This window comes from Triticum aestivum, chromosome 6D (assembly GCF_018294505.1).
Source record: "Triticum aestivum cultivar Chinese Spring chromosome 6D, IWGSC CS RefSeq v2.1, whole genome shotgun sequence".
NCBI classification, from domain to species: domain Eukaryota; kingdom Viridiplantae; phylum Streptophyta; class Magnoliopsida; order Poales; family Poaceae; genus Triticum; species Triticum aestivum.
In genome coordinates, this window is record NC_057811.1 from 422,023,678 (window position 1) to 422,041,253 (window position 17,576).

The window sequence follows — 17,576 nt, forward strand, 5'->3', positions numbered from 1 at the left end:
GATGCCTCCCCGCCTCTCCCTCGCCGGCTCCAACAAGCCACGCCTCCCCCTCTCTCGTCAACGCATGTGAGTGCCCCCCGTCGCTCCTTTCCCCGCTGCTGTCTGCGCTCCTCGCGCTCACCTCGCTCGCGCCTCGCGTTGTGGCCGCGCCACCGCCACGTCCAGCAACCGCCTGCGCGCCCCGCTTCGCCCTTCACGCTCCCGCTCGTGCAATTGCACGGCCGCCCGCGCGTGCGCTCGCTCTGCATGCCCCCGCCGCTGCTGGTGCTGCCTGCTGCTGCAGCCACCACGCCTCGGTCGCACGCGCCCGTCGAGCCCAGTCGCAGCCGCCCACGCTCGTCGTCCCACCTGGCCTCCTCGCGCCGCCCTGCTCCGGCAGCCACCGCGGTCGCCCCCTTCCCTGGTCGCCTCAGGCGTGCGGGCACCCCTTCGCCCGCACCCGACGCCCGCTAACCCACATCGGCCCCCTGGGCCTATGACATGTGGGGCCGCCCCCTGAGAACGTTAACAAAACATATAGTAGAAAATAAATTAATTAATTAATTAATTAAAGAGTTAATTAACTTAATTAACCTGTGTTAGTTAACCTAATAACCTAATTAGTCTATTTAATCTGTTAGGTTAATAAAACAGTCAATGACAGGGGGGCCCCACCCCCTGTTGACCAGTCAAACGTTTACTGGTCAACTGGGACCCCCTGGCCCACCTGTCAGCCTCTGGTACACTTCTGTGTACGCAGAGCTGGGTGCACCTAGCATTTAGCTATTTAATTTCGAATTAATAATGATTTCATAATATTACTAAAACTTGGAAAATTATAATAAATAATCCGTAACTCGGATGAAAATACTTTGTACATGAAAGTTGCTCAGAACGACGAGACGAATCCGAATACGTAGCCCGTTCATCCGCCACACATCCCTAGCATAGCAAACACGCAACTTTCCCCCTCCGGTTTATCTGTCCGAAAACGCGAAACACCGGGGATACTTCCCCGGATGTTTCCCCCCTTCGCTGGTATCACCTACTACCGCGTTAGGGCACATCTAGCACCGCTCATTGTCTTGTCATGCACCGTCATGCTTATGTTTGCATTATATTTATTGTTTCTTCCCCCTCTTCTCTCGTTAGACACCGAGACCGACGCCGCGACCCCTAGTTCGACTACGGTGTTGACGACCCCTCCTTCTTGCCAGAGCAATCAGGCAAGCCCCCCTTTGATCACCAGACATCGCCTATTCCTTCTCTTCACTGCTTGCATTAGAGTAGTGTAGCATGTTACCGCCTTCCGTTAATCCTATTCTGCTGCATAGCCTGTCATTGTTGCTACAGTTGTTACCCTTACCTGCAATCCTAAATGCTTAGTATAGGATGCTAGTATTCCATCAGTGGCCCTACACTCTTGTCCGTCTGCCATGCTATACTACTGGGCCGTGATCACTTCGGGAGGTGATCACGGGCATATGTTATATACTTTATACTGTTACATTACTTATGATACTGTTCGGAGATGGGGGCTGAAGGGGCAGGTGGCTCCATCCCGGTAGAGGTGGGCCTTGGTTCTCGACAGCCCCCGACTGTTACTTTGTGGCGGAGCGACAGGGCAGGTTGAGACCACCCAGGAGAGAGGTGGGCCTGGCCCTGGTCGGCATTCGCGGATACTTGACACGCTTAACGAGATCTTGGTATTTGATCTGAGTCTGGCCACTGGCCTATACGCACTAACCAACTACGCGGGAACAGTTATGGCCACTCGGTGTCGTGGTATCAGCCGAAGCCTTCGTGATGTCAGCGACTAAGCGACGCGCGCCAGATTGGAACGTAAGCTCACGCTTGTATTAAGGGGGCTAGTTCCGCTTCCGGCCGCCCACGCAACATGCAGGTGTGCAATGGGCGATGGGCCCAGACCCCTGCGCCATAGGATTTAGACCGGCGTGCTGACCTCTCTGTTGTGCCTAGGTGGGGCTGCGACGTGTTGATCTTCCGAGGTCGGGCATGACCCAGGAAAGTGTGTCCGGCCAAATGGGATCGAGCGTGTTGGGTTATGTGGTGCACCCATGCAGGGAAGTTTATCTATTCGAATAGCCGTGTCCCTCGGTAAAAGGATGACCCGGAGTTGTACCTTGACCTTATGACAACTAGAACTGGATACTTAATAAAACACACCCTTCCAAGTGCCAGATACACCCAGTGATCGCTCTCTAACAGGGCGACGAGGAGAGGATCGCCGGGTAGGATTATGCTATGCGATGCTACTTGGTGAACTTACCATCTACTCTCTTCTACATGCTGCAAGATGGAGGCTGCCAGAAGCGTAGTCTTCGACAGGACTAGCTATCCCCCTCTTATTCTGGCATTCTGCAGTACAGTCCACCGATATTGGCCCTTTACACAAATACCCATGCATATGTAGTGTAGATCCTTGCTTGCGAGTACTTTGGATGAGTACTCACGGATGCTTTTCTCCCTCTTTTCCCCCTTTCCATTCTACTGGTTGTCGCAACCAGATGCTGGAGCCCAGGAGCCAGACGCCACCGTCGATGACGACTCCTACTACACCGGAGGTGCCTACTACTATGTTCAGGCCGCTGACGACGACCAGGAGTAGTTTAGGAGGATCCCAGGCAGGAGGCCTGCGCCTCTTTCGATCTGTATCCCAGTTTGTGCTAGCCTTCTTAAGGAAAACTTGTTTACTTATGTCTGTACTCAGATATTGTTGCTTCCGCTGACTCGTCTATGATCGAGCACTTGTATTCGAGCCCTCGAGGCCCCTGGCTTGTATTATGATGCTTGTATGACTTATTTTATTTTTATAGTTGTGTTGTGATATCTTCCCGTGAGTCCCCGATCTTGATCGTACACGTTTGCGTGTATGATTAGTGTACGATTGAATCGGGGGCGTCACATATATAAAGGAGGGGAGGAGGAGGCCGGCCAGCCCTAGAGGGCGCGCCAAGGGGGGAGGAATCCTCCTCCTAGTAGGAGTAGGATTCCTCCTTTCCTAGTCCTACTAGGAGGGGGAAGGAAGGAGAGGGGGAGGGAGAGGGAAAGAGGGGCCGCGCCCCCTCCCCTAGTCCAATTCGGACTCCCTTGGGGGGGCGCCACCTCCTGGCTGCTGCCCTCTCTCTCCCCTAAAGCACACTAAGGGCCCAATAACTCCCCGGGTGGGTTCCGGTAACCCTCTAGAACTCCGGTTTTATCCGAAACCTCCCGGAACACTTCCGGTGTTCGAACATAGCCGTCCAATATATCAATCTTTATGTCTCAACCATTTCAAGACTCCTCGTCATGTCCGTGATCACATCCGGGACTCTGAGCTACGTTCGGTACATCAAAACACATAAACTCGTAATACCGATTGTCACCGAACGTTAAGCGTGCGGACCCTACGGGTTCGAGAACTATGTAAGCATGACCGAGACTCATCTCCGGTCAATAACCAATAGCGGAACCTGGATGCTCATATTGGTTCCTACATATTCTACGAAGATCTTTATCAGTCAAATCGCATAACAACATACGTTGTTCCCTTTGTCATCGGTATGTTACTTGCCCAAGATTCGATCGTCGGTATCTCAATACCTAGTTCAATCTCGTTACCGGCAAGTCTCTTTACTCGTTCCGTAATGCATCGTCAAGCAACTAACTCATTAGTCACATTTCTTGCAAGGCTTATAGTGATGTGCATTGTCGAGAGGGCCTAGAGATACCTCTCCGATACTCGGAGTGACAAATCCTAATCTCGATCTATGCCAACTCAACAAACACCATCGGAGACACCTGTAGAGCATCTTTATAATCACCCAGTTACGTTGTGATGTTTGATAGCACACAAAGTGTTCCTCCGGTATTCGGGAGTTGCATAATCTCATAGTCATAGGAACATGTATAAGTCATGAAGAAAGCAATAGCAACAAACTAAACGGTCATCGTGCTAAGCTAACGGATGGGTCAAATCAATCACATCATTCTTTAATGATGTGATCCCGTGAATCAAATGACAACTCATGTCTATGTCTAGGAAACTTAACCATCTTTGATTCAACGAGCTAGTCAAGTAGAGGCATACTAGTGACACTCTGTTTGTCTATGTATTCACACATGTAGTACAATTCTAGCATGAATAATAAACATTTATCATGATATAAGGAAATATAAATAACAACTTTATTATTGCCTCTAGGGCATATTTCCTTCATCTATAAAGTAAGCCATGCTGTGTACCAGACCTATTGTATACCCTGCCCTGAGTTTAGCAAGGGAGTACAATTTTGATCTAGGAGTAGATCACTGGACAGCGGTCAAAATTATCCTTAGAGGACTAAGGAAATATTTCTCGGTTATGGAAGTGATAAAGAGTTCGTCGTAAAGAGTTGCGTCGATGCAAGCTTTGACACCGATCTGGATGACTCTAAGTCACAATTTGGATACATATTGACAGTGGGAGCAATTAGCTAAAGTACCTTCATACAGAGCATTGTAGACATAGAAATTTGCAAAATACATACGGATCTGAATGTGGCAGACCCGTTAACAACTTCTCTCACAAGCAAAACATGATCACACCTTAGTACTCTTTAGGTGTTAATCACATGATGATGTTAACTAGATTATTGACTCTAGTAAACCCTTTGGGTATTGGTCACATGGCGATGTGAACTATAGAGTGTTAAATCACATGACGATGTGAACTATTGGTGTTAAATCACATGGCGATGTGAACTAGATTATTGACTCTAGTGCAAGTGGGAGACTGAAGGAAATATGCCCTAGAGGGAATAATAAAGTTGTTATTTATATTTCCTTATATCATGATAAATATTTATTATTCATGCTAGAATTGTATTAATCGGAAACTTGATACATGTGTGAATACATAGACAAAACAGAGTGTCCCTAGTATGCCTCTACTTGACTAGCTCGTTGAATCAAAGATGGTTAAGTTTCCTAGCCATAGACATGTGTTTTCATTTGATGAACGGGATCACATCATTAGAGAATGATGTGATAGACAAGACCCATCCGTTAGCTTAGCATAATGATCGTTTAGTTTTATTGCTATTGCTTTCTTCAGGGCTTATACATGTTCCTCTCACTATGAGATTATGCAACTCCCGAATACCGGAGGAACACCTTGTGTGCTATCAAACGTCACAACGTAACTGGGTGATTATAAAGATGCTCTACAGGTGTATCCGATGGTGTTTGTTGAGTTGGCATAGATCAAGATTAGGATTTGTCACTCCCACTATCGGAGAGGTATCTCTGGGCCCTCTCGGTAATGCACATCACTATAAGCCTTGCAAGCAATGTGACTAATGAGTTCGTTGCGGGATGATGCATTACGGAACGAGTAAAGAGACTTGCCGGTAACGAGATTGAACTAGGTATGATGATACCGACGATCGAATCTCGGGCAAGTAACATATCGACGACAAAGGGAACAAACGTATGTTGTCATGCGGTTTGACCGATAAAGATCTTCGCAGAATATGTAGGAGCCAATATGAGCATCCAGGTTCTGCTATTGGTTATTGACCGGAGATGTGTCTCGGTCATGTCTAGATAGTTCTCGAACCCGTAGGGTCCGCACGCTTAACGTCTGATGACGATTTGTATTATGAGTTATGTGATTTGATGTACCGAAGTTTGTTCGGAGTCCCGGATGAGATCACGGACATGACGAGGAGTCTCGAAATGGTCGAGAGGTAAATATTCATATATTGGAAGGTTGCATTCGGACATCGGAATGGTTCCGAGTAATTCGGGCATTCTTCCGGAGTACTGGGAAGTTAGCGGAACCCCCTGGGGAAAGATATGGGCCTTATGGGCCATAGGAAGGAGGCTAACAAGCCCATAAGGGGCTGGTGCACCCCCCACAAGGGAGGAGGCCGAATTCGATTTGGGAAGGGGGTGCCACCTCCCTTTCCTTCTCCTACTCCCTCTCCTTCCCCTTTTCCCCCTCCGGTAGAAGGAAAAAAGGGTGGGGCCGAATCCTACTAGGACTGGAGTCCTAGTAGGACTCCCCTCTCCCTGGCGCGCCCCTTGTTGGCCGGCCTCCTCCTCCCCTCCTTTTTATACGGGGGCATGGGGGCACGCCAACGGCACAACAGACAATCTCTTAGCCGTGTGCGGTGCCCCCCTCCACAGTTCAACACCTCGGTCATATCGTCGTAGTGCTTAGGCGAGGCCTTGCACCGGTAACTTCATCATCACTGTCACCACGCCGTCGTGCTGACGAAACTCTCCCTCGGCCTCAAATGGATCAAGAGTTCGAGGGACGTCACCGAGCTGAACGTGTGCCGATCGCGGAGGTGCCGTGCGTTCGGTACTTGGATCGGTTGGATCGCGAAGACGTTCGACTACATCAACCGTGTTACTATACGCTTCCGCTTTCGGTCTACGAGGGTATGTAGACACACTCTACCACCTCGTTGCTATGCTTCTCATAGATAGATCTTTCGTGATCGTACGCAATTTTTTTATAATCTACGTTCCCCAACACACTTTGTGTGCTATCAAACGTAACAACGTAATTGGGTGATTATAAAGATGCTCTACAGGTGTCTCCGATGGTGTTTGTTGAGTTGGCATAGATCGAGATTAGGATTTGTCACTCGGATTGTCGGAGAGGTATCTCTGGGCCCTCTCGGTAATGCACATCACTATAAGCCTTGCAAGCAATGTGACTAATGAGTTAGTTGCGGGATGATGCATTACGGAACGAGTAAAGAGACTTGCCGGTAACGAGATTGAACTAGGTATTAAGATATCGACGATCGAATCTCGGGCAAGTAACATACCGATGACAAAGGGAACAACATATGTTGTTATGCAGTTTGACCGATAAAGATCTTCATAGAATATGTAGGAACCAATATGAGCATCCAGGTACCGCTATTGGTTATTGGCCGGAGATGAGTCTCGGTCATGTCTACATAGTTCTCGAACCCGTAGGGTCCGCACACTTAACGTTCAATGACGATCGGTATTATGAGTTTTATGTATTTTGATGTACCGAAGGTAGTTCGGAGTCCCGGATGTGATCACGGAGATGACGAGGAGTCTCGAAATGGGCAAAACATACAACAACAACAATAACTACAACAACAACAACAACAACAACAACAACAACAAAAACAACAACAACAATAAAGCCTTTAGTCCCAAACAAGTTGGGGTAGGCTAGAAGTGAAACCCATAAGATCTCGCAACCAACTCATGGCTCTGGCACATGGATAGCAAGCTTCCACGCACCCCTGTCCATAGCTAGCTCTTTGGTGATACTCCAATCCTTCAGGTCTCTCTTAACGGACTCCTCCCATGTCAAATTCGGTCTACCCCTCCCTCTCTTGACATTCTCCGCATGCTTTAGCCGCCCGCTATGCACTGGAGCTTCTGAAGGCCCGCGCTGAATATGCCCAGACCATCTCAGACGATGTTGGACAAGCTTCTCTTCAATCGGTGCTACCCCAACTCTATCTCATATATCATCATTCCGGACTCGATCCTTCCTCATGTACACATCCATCTCAACATACGCATCTCCGCCACACCTAACTGTTGAACATGTCGCCTTTTAGTTGGCCAACACTCAGCGCCATACAACATTGCGGGTCGAACCGCCGTCCTGTAGAACTTGCCTTTTAGCTTTTGTGGCAGTCTCTTGTCATAGAGAATTCCAGAAGCTTGGCGCACTTCATCCATCCGGCTTTGATTCGATGGTTCACATCTTCATCAATACCCCCATCCTCCTGCAGCATTGACCCCAAATACCGAAAAGTGTCCTTCTGGGGTATCACCTGGCCATCAAGGCTAACCTCCTCTTCCTAACACCTAATACTGAAATCGCACATCGTGTACTCGGTTTTAGTTCTACTAAGCCTAAACCCTTTCGATTCCAAGGTTTGTCTCCATAACTCTAACTTCCTATTTACCCCCGTCCGACTATCGTCAACCAGCACCACATCATCCGCAAAGAGCATACACCATGGGATATCTCCTTGTATATCCCTTGTGACCTCATCCATCACCAATGCAAAAAGATAAGGGCTCAAAGCTGACCCCTGATGCAATCCTATCTTAATCGGGAAGTCATCAGTGTCGACATCACTTGTTCGAACACTTGTCACAACATTATCGTACATGTCCTTGATGAGGGTAATGTACTTTGCTGGGACTTTGTGTTTCTCCAAGGCCCACCACATGACATTCCGTGGTATCTTATCATAGGCCTTCTCCAAGTCAATGAACACCATATGCAAGTCCTTCTTTTGCTCCCTATATCTCTCCATAAGTTGTCATACCAAGAAAATGGCTTCCATGGTCGACCTCCCAGGCATGAAACCAAACTGGTTTTTGGTCACGCTTGTCATTCTTCTTAAGAGGTGCTCAATGACTCTCTCCCATAGCTTCATTGTATGGCTCATCAGCTTAATTCCACGGTACTTAGTACAACTCTGAACATCCCCCTTGTTCTTAAAGATTGGTACTAATATACTCTGTCTCCATTCTTCTGACATCTTGTTTGCCCAAAAAATGAGGTTGAAAAGCTTGGTTAGCCATACTATCGCTATGTCCCCGAGACCTTCCCACACCTCAATGGGGATACAATCAGGGCCCATCGCCTTGCCTCCTTTCATCCTTTTTAAAGCCTCCTTGACCTCAGACTCCTGGATTCGCTGCACAAAACGCATGCTGGTCTCATCAAAGGAGTCGTCCAGTTCAATGGTAGAACTCTCATTCACCCCATTGAATAGCTTGTCAAAGTACTCCCGCCATCTATGCTTAATCTCCTCGTCCTTCACCAAGAGTTGGCCTGCTCCGTCCTTGATGCATTTGACTTGGCCAATATCTCTCGTCTTCCTCTCTCGGATCTTGGCCATCTTATAGATGTCCCTTCGCCTTCCTTCGTGCCTAACCGTTGGTAGAGGTCCTCATATGCCCGACCCCTTGCTTCACCAACAGCTCGCTTTGCAGCCTTCTTCGCCATCTTGTACTTCTCTATGTTCTCTGCACTCCTATCCAGGTATAGGCGTATGAAGCAATCTTTCTTCTCTTTAATTGCCTTCTGGACATCATCATTCCACCACCAGGTATCCTTATCTTCGCTTCTCCTTCCCTTGGACACTCCAAACTCCTCCGAGGCCACCTTACGAATGCGAGTCGCCATCTTCATCCACACATTGTCCGCATCCCCTCCTTCCTCCCAAGGGCCCTCCTTAATGACCCTCTCCTTGAACGCCTGAGCTACCCCCCCCCCTTGAGCTTCCACCACTTTGTTCTAGCGACTTTGGCACGCTTATCCCGCTGGACACGAATCCGAAAGCGGAAGTCAGCAACCACCAGCTTATGTTGGGGTACAACACTCTCTCCAGGTATCACCTTACAGTCTAGGCACGCACGCCTATCTTCTCGTCTCGAGAGGATGAAATCAATCTGGCTAGAGTGTTGGCCACTACTAAAAGTCACCAGATGTGATTCTCTCTTTCAGGGTGTTAGCTACAATCATGTTGTAGGCTAGAGCAAAGCTTAAGACATCTTCTCCTTCTTGATTCCTGATGCCATAGCCAAAGCCCCCATGCGCCCCTTCAAAACCTGTGTTAGATGTACCCATGTGGCCATTGAGGTCTCCTCCTATGAAGAGCTTCTCACCAATCGGTACACTCCTAACCATGTCTTACAGGCCTTCCCAGAACTGCCACTTGGTGTTCTCATTGTGGCCTACTTGCGGGGCATACGCGCTGATAACATTGAGAACCAAGTCCTCAACTACCAGCTTGACCAGGATAATCCGGTCCCCACGTCTCTTGACGTCTACCACTCCATACTTGAGGCTCTTGTTGATCAAGACGCCAACGCCATTTCTGTTTGCAACTGTCCCCGTGTACCACAGCTTGAAGCCAGTATCCTCCACCTCCTTCGCCTTCTGTCCTCTCCATTTGGTTTCTTGGACGCAAAGGATATCAACACATCTCCTCACCGCTGAATAAACTAGCTCCCGAAGCTTCCATGTCAGAGACCCTATGTTCCAGCTACCTAAGCGAATCCTCCTAGGCTCGGCTAGCTTCCTTACCCTTCGCACTCGTCGAGTCAAATGCGAAGACCCTTGCTCATTTTCCACTACATTCGAGCGCCGATGTAGCGCGCCACTAAGGATGCGACGGCCCGATCCTCGCTCACTTGCCACCGTATCTGGATCAAGATACGGCGCGCCACCTGGGGGGTGACGGCCCGACCCTTGCCCATTTTCCACCACACCCGGGTTTCGATGTGGCGCGTCGCTGAGAGTGTTACGCCCCAACGAAAATCTTTTGGGTTTCATCTCCATAAGAGTGGCTGAGTTTTTACGTTGGCTTGCCAAGCCTATCACAACCCTCCTCCTTTTCGCGGGCTTGGGACTTGAAATGGGCGAAACATAAAGATTGATATATTGGAATGCTATGTTTGGACATCGGAATGGTTCCGGGTGAGTTCAGGCTTTTACCGGAGTACTGGGAGGTTACCGAAACCCCCCGGGGAGTATATGGGCCTTATTGGGCCTTAGTGGGAGAGAGGAGGAGGCGGCCAAGGTGGGGGCGCGCCCCCAAGCCCAATCCGAATTGGGGTGGGGGGTCGGCCCCCTTTCATTCTCCCTCTCTCCTCCTTCCTTCCTCTCCTACTCCAACTAGGGAAGGGGGAATCCTACTCCCACCGGGAGTAGGACTCCCCCCTTGGGCGCGCCATAGAGAGGGCCGTCCCTCCCCTCCTCCACTCCTTTATATACGGGGGAGGGGGGCACCCCATAGGCACACAAGCTGATTGTTTAGCCGTGTGCGGTGCCCCCTCCACAGATTTCCACCTCGGTCATATTGTTGTAGTGCTTAGGCGAAGCCCTGCATCGATAACTTCATCATCACCGTCATCACACCGTCGTGCTGAAGAAACTCTCCCTCGACCTCAGCTGGATCTAGAGTTCGTGGGACGTCACCGAGCTGAACGTGTGCAAATCGTGGAGGTGTCGTACTTTTGGTACTAGGATCGGTCGGATCGTGAACACGTACGACTACATCAACCACGTTGTCATAACGCTTCCGCTTTCGGTCTACGAGGGTACATGGACAACACTCTCCCCTCTCGTTGCTATGCATCACCTAGATGAATCTTGCGTGTGCGTAGGATTTTTTTTAAATTACTGCGTTCCCCAACAAATAGATCCGAGGGCCATAGGTTTCACTAGAGGCTTCTCTCGAGATAGAAATTATTACGGTGGGTGAACAAATTACTGCCGAGCAATTGATAAAAAAGCGCATAGTTATGGCGATATCTAAGGCAATGATCATGAATATAGGCATCACGTCCGTGTCAAGTAGACCGAAACAATTGTGCAACTACTACTATTACTCCACACATTGACCAACTCATGCCTGCATCTAGAGTATTAAGTTCACAAGAACATAGTAACGCATTAAGTAAGATGACATGATGTAGCGGGATTAACTCAAGTAATATGATGAAAACCCCATCTTGTTATCCTCGATGGCAACAATACAATACGTGCCTTGCTGCCCCTACTGTCACTGGGAAAGGACACCACAATATTGAACCCAAAGCTAAGCACTTCTCCCATTGCAAGAAAAACCAATCTAGTTGGCCAAACCAAATCGATAGTTCGAAGAGACTTGCAAAGATATCAAATCATGCATATAAGAATTCAGAGGAGATTCAAATAATATTCATAGATAAACTTGATCATAAATCCACAATTCATCGGATCTCGGCAAACACACCGCAAAAGCGTATTACATCGAATAGATCTCCAAGAACATCGAGGAGAACTTTGTATTGAGAATCAAAGAGAGAGAGAAGAAGCCATCTAGTTACTAGCTATGGACCGTAGGTCTCAAGTAAACTACTCACGCTTCATCGGAGAGGCAATGGTGTTGATGTAGAAGCCCTCCGTGATCGATCCCCCCTCCGGTAGGATGCCGGAAAAGGCCCCAAGATGGGATCTCACGGGTACAGAAGGTTGCGGCGGTGGAAAAGTGGTTTCGTGGCTCCTCTAGATGTTTTTGGGGTATAAGAGTATATATAGGAGGAAGAATTAGGTCAGGAGAGCTACGAGGGCCCCACAAGGTTAGGGGGCGCGCCCTCCACCCTTGTGGCCGCCTCGAAGCTTCTCTGACTTGTACTCCAAGTCTCCTGGGTGTCTTCTGGTCCAAGAAAAATCATGGCGAAAGTTTTATTACGTTTGGACTCCGTTTGGTATTACTTTTCTGCGAAACTCTAAAACAAGGAAAAAAACAGAAACTGGCACTGGGCTCTAGGTTAATAGGTTGGTTCCAAAAATCATATAAAATAGCATATTAATGCATACAATACATCCAACACAGATAATATAATAGCATGGAACAATCAAAAGTTATTGATACGTTGGAGACGTATCATCGGGCGTCGCCGAGCGGTGGAGATGCGAACCGCGACAGGCCGCCATGGACCGGCGCGAAGCTGCAGCTGCCCCTCCGGGCAACCAAGGAGGTCGAGGACACTACGGAGATTGAGATCCTGCCATTGTACATGTGTGATCGGCGGAGGGAAAGTTCCTCGTCGTCCTCCTCGGGTCTGGATTCTTCCTTGAGGAGTGCCTCCCATTCGATGGGGTGGGACTTATTGCCGAATCCACTGCCGGAGTTGGCCATGCTGGCGGTGGGAGGGGACGGGACAAGGAGGGGAAGGAAGGAGATGGGCGATGGACGAAAGCAAAAGTTGTCAAGACTATGGAGGACTATGGTTTGATCCGGGGTGGGGTATATGTGGGGTCGGATGGGCCGGTCCGACATGACGGCGCCATCCAGGCGCGTGCTGGCCGTCCGATATCCGCCCCACATATAGGTTGAGTTTGGGGATGCCGGTTAGCCCAGACATTTAGACTGGGTATAAGGCGGTCGGTTGGGTGCTGTTTTTCTAACCGGTTTGTCCACCCGAAAGTTTAGGAAAAAAAAAGTAAAATTTCTTAAAGAATAGCTCGTAGGTGACACCAAAACATCTTCGCTTTTCGAGGGAAAAAATAAAATTTCTTAAAGAATACCTCCGTTTGGTGTTGAAATGATGCAATTGACAGTTGCGTTTATGAAGAATACGATTTTGCTAAAGCATATTCAGACGTGTCTTAATTATTGCACATCTAAGTCCTATGTCATTGATTTTACACGGAGATTCGTGTGGGTATTTTTTTCTTTTTTTTTCGTTGTATGTTTGAATGAATCATTTAGATGTGCAACACTTAAAGCACATCTAGATGTGTCCGTCCCTCAAAAAATTAGATGTGCCCTAGACATACCCTTGTACTCTTTCCGTTTCTTTTTACTCCGCATATAGAATCTGTCTTAAGTCAAAATTCACAATGTTTGACCAAATTTATACAAAACTAAAATTATGCAATCTGGAAATTAATTTCATAATGCATCTGATTATATTGATTTAGTATTGTGAATATTGATATTTATTTAGATAAATATGATCAGACTTTACTATGTTTGACTTTAAGCAAATCTTATATGTGAAATAAAAAAGAAACGGAGGGAGTACATGTTAGAACTTAGAAATCATCTTCCGTGTAGCACCTTTCACCGTCTAATATTTTCGATAAAAAGATGGATTTGTCTAGGGCATATTTAGATGTGCCCTAGTTATTACACATCTATTCTAACTTTCTAAGTGACTCAATCAAGCATAAAAAAGCCTCGCATGAATCTTCATATAAGATCAATGACATATGACCTAGATATGCAACACAGTTTTGCTAAAGCACATCTCAGGTGTGCTTTAGTAGAACAGTAGAAAGATATTGTTGATTCTAATGGGCATTGCATAATTTAAAATCTGGATTGTGCTTTTCTATTTTGCAGGTGAAAATCTGGATTGTGGATTTGTGGTTACCTCTTCTTATAACCATCCATAGTTTTTCTACACAAAATAGTTAGTACGGCTATATATGAAACAAAAAATGTATAAGGACGTTCATGTTGATCTTGGTAGCCTTAGGAAAATTGGATCATCCGCCAGTAAATGTTCTGCAGCGTGAATCAAGAAGTTGTGTCATCACAGTTCGAAAAGAAAAGAGGACGGTGGAGGTTGGATCAAAATTTCGATTCACGCCGCAGCTGCATGTATGCATATGGTGTGGGAGACCATTCACGGCCCGCTTCCGATGGCATCGGCATGTCCTTACGCACAACATGGCGTTGCATGCATCCGGCTGAAACGACGAGCTAGCTCTCTCAAAATTTCGGCCCAACAATCACTCCCCACCGTAGCTTCTCCGTCCCCGGCATGCAGTGCATGGAACGATCGCTACGTCGTCACCGTCGACCGTGAAGCCGCCGTCGCCGGGGTTGGAGTTAGGCAGAACGGCCGGCCGAGGACGGGAAACGATCGATGACGACGCAGCCGGCGGTGGGCGACCCTCTGTCGGACCTATGGGAGCACCTGATGTCGCCGAACAGGACGCACCTGTCCTGCTTCTACCCGAGCAAGATCACCATGAGCGGCATCTGGACCGGCGACAACCCGCTCGACTTCTCCCTCCCGCTCATCCTCTTCCAGATGCTCCTCATCACCTCCACCACCCGCGCCGCCACCCTCCTCCTCTCCCCGCTCGGCCTCCCCCGCTACATCTCGGAGATACTCGTACGTCCGGCGTCTCCATGATCACCGCGTGCATGCACGCGTCCATCATCCATGGCGGCGACGACGGCTGACTGTTTGCCATGCATCAACGCGTGCAGGGCGGCTTCGTTCTCGGGCCCTCGGTGCTCGGCCGGCTCCCGCACTATACCGACATCGTTTTCCCCCCGCGCAGCATCTTCATCCTCGACTCCATGGCCCTCCTCGGCCTCGTCTACTACAGCTTCACCATCGGCGTCGAGATCGAGGTGCCCACCATCACCCGCGCCGGCTTCCGCAGCTTCTGGTTCGCCGGCGCGTCGGCGCTCCTGCCTTTCCTTATCGGCGCCACCACCGGCTACGTCGCCCTCGGCACCGACGATTCCCGTCAGAATGCTGACTTCGTCGACAAACTCTCCTTTCCCATCTTCCTCGGGTCCACCTTCGCCTCCACCGCCTTCTCCGTGCTCGCCCGCAACATCGCCGAGCTCAAGCTCGCCGGTACCGACGTCGGCCAGATCACGCTCTCCACCGCCCTCATCAACGACACTATCGCGTGGACTGGGCTCACCGTCGCCACGGCGCTCTTGTACGCGGAGGACAGTGGGTTGCTCTCGTCCGTGTGGACGCTCCTGTCGGGGCTTGTCATCTTCGGCGCGAGTGTCCTCCTGGTCCGGCCCGCGCTCGTGCGGCTGGCGCAACGCGCAACCACCGAGGGGGAGGTAATCGGTGAGGAGCGCGAGTGCGCCGTGCTTGTCGGCGTCATGGTGGCAGCTCTCGTGGCGGACGCCGGGGGCACACACGTCATCTTTGGGGCCTTCGTGTTTGGGCTCGCCGTGCCCAACGGGCCCGTCGGCGTGGAGCTGGTGGAGAAGGTGGAGGACTACGTGGTGGGGACGCTACTCCCGCTCTTCTTCGCCATGTCCGGCCTCCGCACGGACACCTCCAAAGTTACGAGCATGGAGGCCGCCGTGCTGCTGATGGTTGCCACCTTTGCCGCGGCGGTGTTGAAGGTGGTCGCTTGCATCGGTGTGGCCGCGGGGTTCGGCATGCCGCTGCACGACGGCACGTCCATTGGGCTGCTGCTCAACACCAAGGGGGTCATCGAGCTCGTCATCCTCAACATTGCAAGAAACAAAAAGGTTTCAATTAAGCCGATTAATTCTAGGATATAGTGTATTGTTGGACAATCAATTTGTTGCTAATTCGTGCGTGCGTGTCTTTCTCTGCTGCTTGCAGATCATGAGCGACCAGTCGTTCACGGTGCTGGTGTTCATGTCGGCGCTGATCACGGCGCTGGTGAGCCCGTTGCTGACCATGGTTGTCAAGCCGGCACGGCGCCTCGTCTTCTACAAGCGGCGCACCGTGGCGTGGCCGCAGCCGGACGCCGAGCTCCGCGTGCTCGCCTGCGTGCACGTGCCCCGCGACGCCCCCGCAGCCATCACGCTCGTCGACGTCCTGTGGCCCTCGCGGCGCTCACCCATCGCCGTGCACGCCCTTCACCTCATCGAGTTCGCCGGTCGCGCCTCGGCCCTCCTCTTGATCAACGCCGCTGCCCCGGCCGCCTCTTCCTCCGAGTTCTCGGACCAGGGCCGGAGCCACGTGGAGATGCAGTTCAAGCACATCGCCCACGCCTTCATGGCTTACGTGGAGAACCACGCGCCAGGCGGCGTCTTGGCGCGCACCATGGCCGCCGTGTCGCCGTACGCGTCCATGCACGAGGACATCACCGCCGCCGCCGAGGACCAGCACTCGGCGCTCATCGTGCTCCCGTTCCACAAGCACCGGTCGGTGGACGGCGGCATGGAGGTGTCCCACCCGGCGATCCAGTCGCTGAACGCCAGCGTGCAGTCCTGCTCGCCATGCACGGTGGCCATCCTCGTCGACCGAAGCCTCGGCAACGGCGGCACCGCGCCGAGTGGAGCCGGCGGGTACCGCGTGGCGGCGCTCTTCTTCGGCGGGCGCGACGACCGCGAGGTGGTGGCCCTGGCCACCCGCATGGCGCGCAACCCGGCCGTCGGCCTCACCGTGATCCGCTTCGTCCAGAAGGGCAGGGCCGGCAGCATGACCTCGAGCGAGTTCGACGCCCTCAAGGAGCGGAAGGCCGACGACGGGTGCATGCGGGAGTTCCTGGACCGGGCCAACGCCGGCGGCGGGGGCGTGGAGTACTGCGAGAGGGGGGTGTTCAACGCGAGCGAGATGGTGGCGGAGATACGGAACGTGGAGGCGGCCGGGAAGGACCTTTTCTTGGTGAGCAGGACGCCGGGGGCGACGGGACTGACGGCCGGGATGTCGGACTGGAGCGAGTGCCCGGAGCTGGGGCCGATCGGGGACCTGCTTGTGTCCAAGGACTTCCAGACCAAGGCGTCCGTGCTGGTGGTGCAGTCCTACGGGAGGGCGGCGGCGTCGGCGGCGGCTGCGGCGTCGGCGTCTTCCGAATTTGCTGTTGGCGAGGCCGTCTTGCCGGCGCCAGAGGCCATCATGCCGGCGACCTCCATGGGGCACCCGCCAAGGCGCCCACGACAACATTCACATTCTGACCTTATGCTTTGATAGTATAGTTTGGTAATGCTTGCTAGCACATTAATTAATTAATTAGGGAGCGCCTAATTTTTGCAGGGGAATTAGGAAGTGTCTAATGATCAGTCCACTGATGTTAATTTGGGTGACAGTCAAACATTTAATCTAGTCAGAAGCGTACACGTCTATTAGCTAGCTTTGTTAACAGGGTATAAGATTACTGTAAGAGTGTGACTAGGTCTCAGTCCATTAAGATTTAATTAAATCTCAATCAAGTGACATAACATGTAAAAGAATTTAAAAATAAAAATTTGCACGGAACTTAATATAACATCTCACGGACTTAGTATCGACTGAGACAGAGACATAACGAAGTATCAGTCAACTGAGATTTAGCTCCACAACCAGCCCCT

The 17,576-nt window shown here is 50.6% G+C and overlaps 1 protein-coding gene across 1 annotated transcript; it reads left to right on the forward strand.

Moving 5' to 3' along the window:
• Positions 1 to 14,278: 14,278 nt before the first annotated feature.
• Positions 14,279 to 17,338, forward strand: LOC123141823 (cation/H(+) antiporter 15). The gene is made up of 3 exons (XM_044560892.1): positions 14,279 to 14,667; positions 14,766 to 15,785; positions 15,883 to 17,338. Exons 1-3 carry the CDS (start codon positions 14,416 to 14,418, stop codon positions 17,194 to 17,196), a joined length of 2,586 nt encoding a protein of 861 aa, XP_044416827.1. The 5' UTR covers positions 14,279 to 14,415; the 3' UTR covers positions 17,197 to 17,338.
• The last annotated feature ends 238 nt before the right edge of the window (positions 17,339 to 17,576 follow it).

Coding starts and splice junctions, on each gene's coding strand:
- LOC123141823 (XM_044560892.1), top strand. CDS start 14,416: ATGACGACGCAGCCGGCGGTGGGCGACCCTCTGTCGGACCTATGGGAG. Junction 14,668..14,765: donor GCTACATCTCGGAGATACTC/GTACGTCCGGCG, acceptor CAACGCGTGCAG/GGCGGCTTCGTTCTCGGGCC. Junction 15,786..15,882: donor ACATTGCAAGAAACAAAAAG/GTTTCAATTAAG, acceptor TGCTGCTTGCAG/ATCATGAGCGACCAGTCGTT.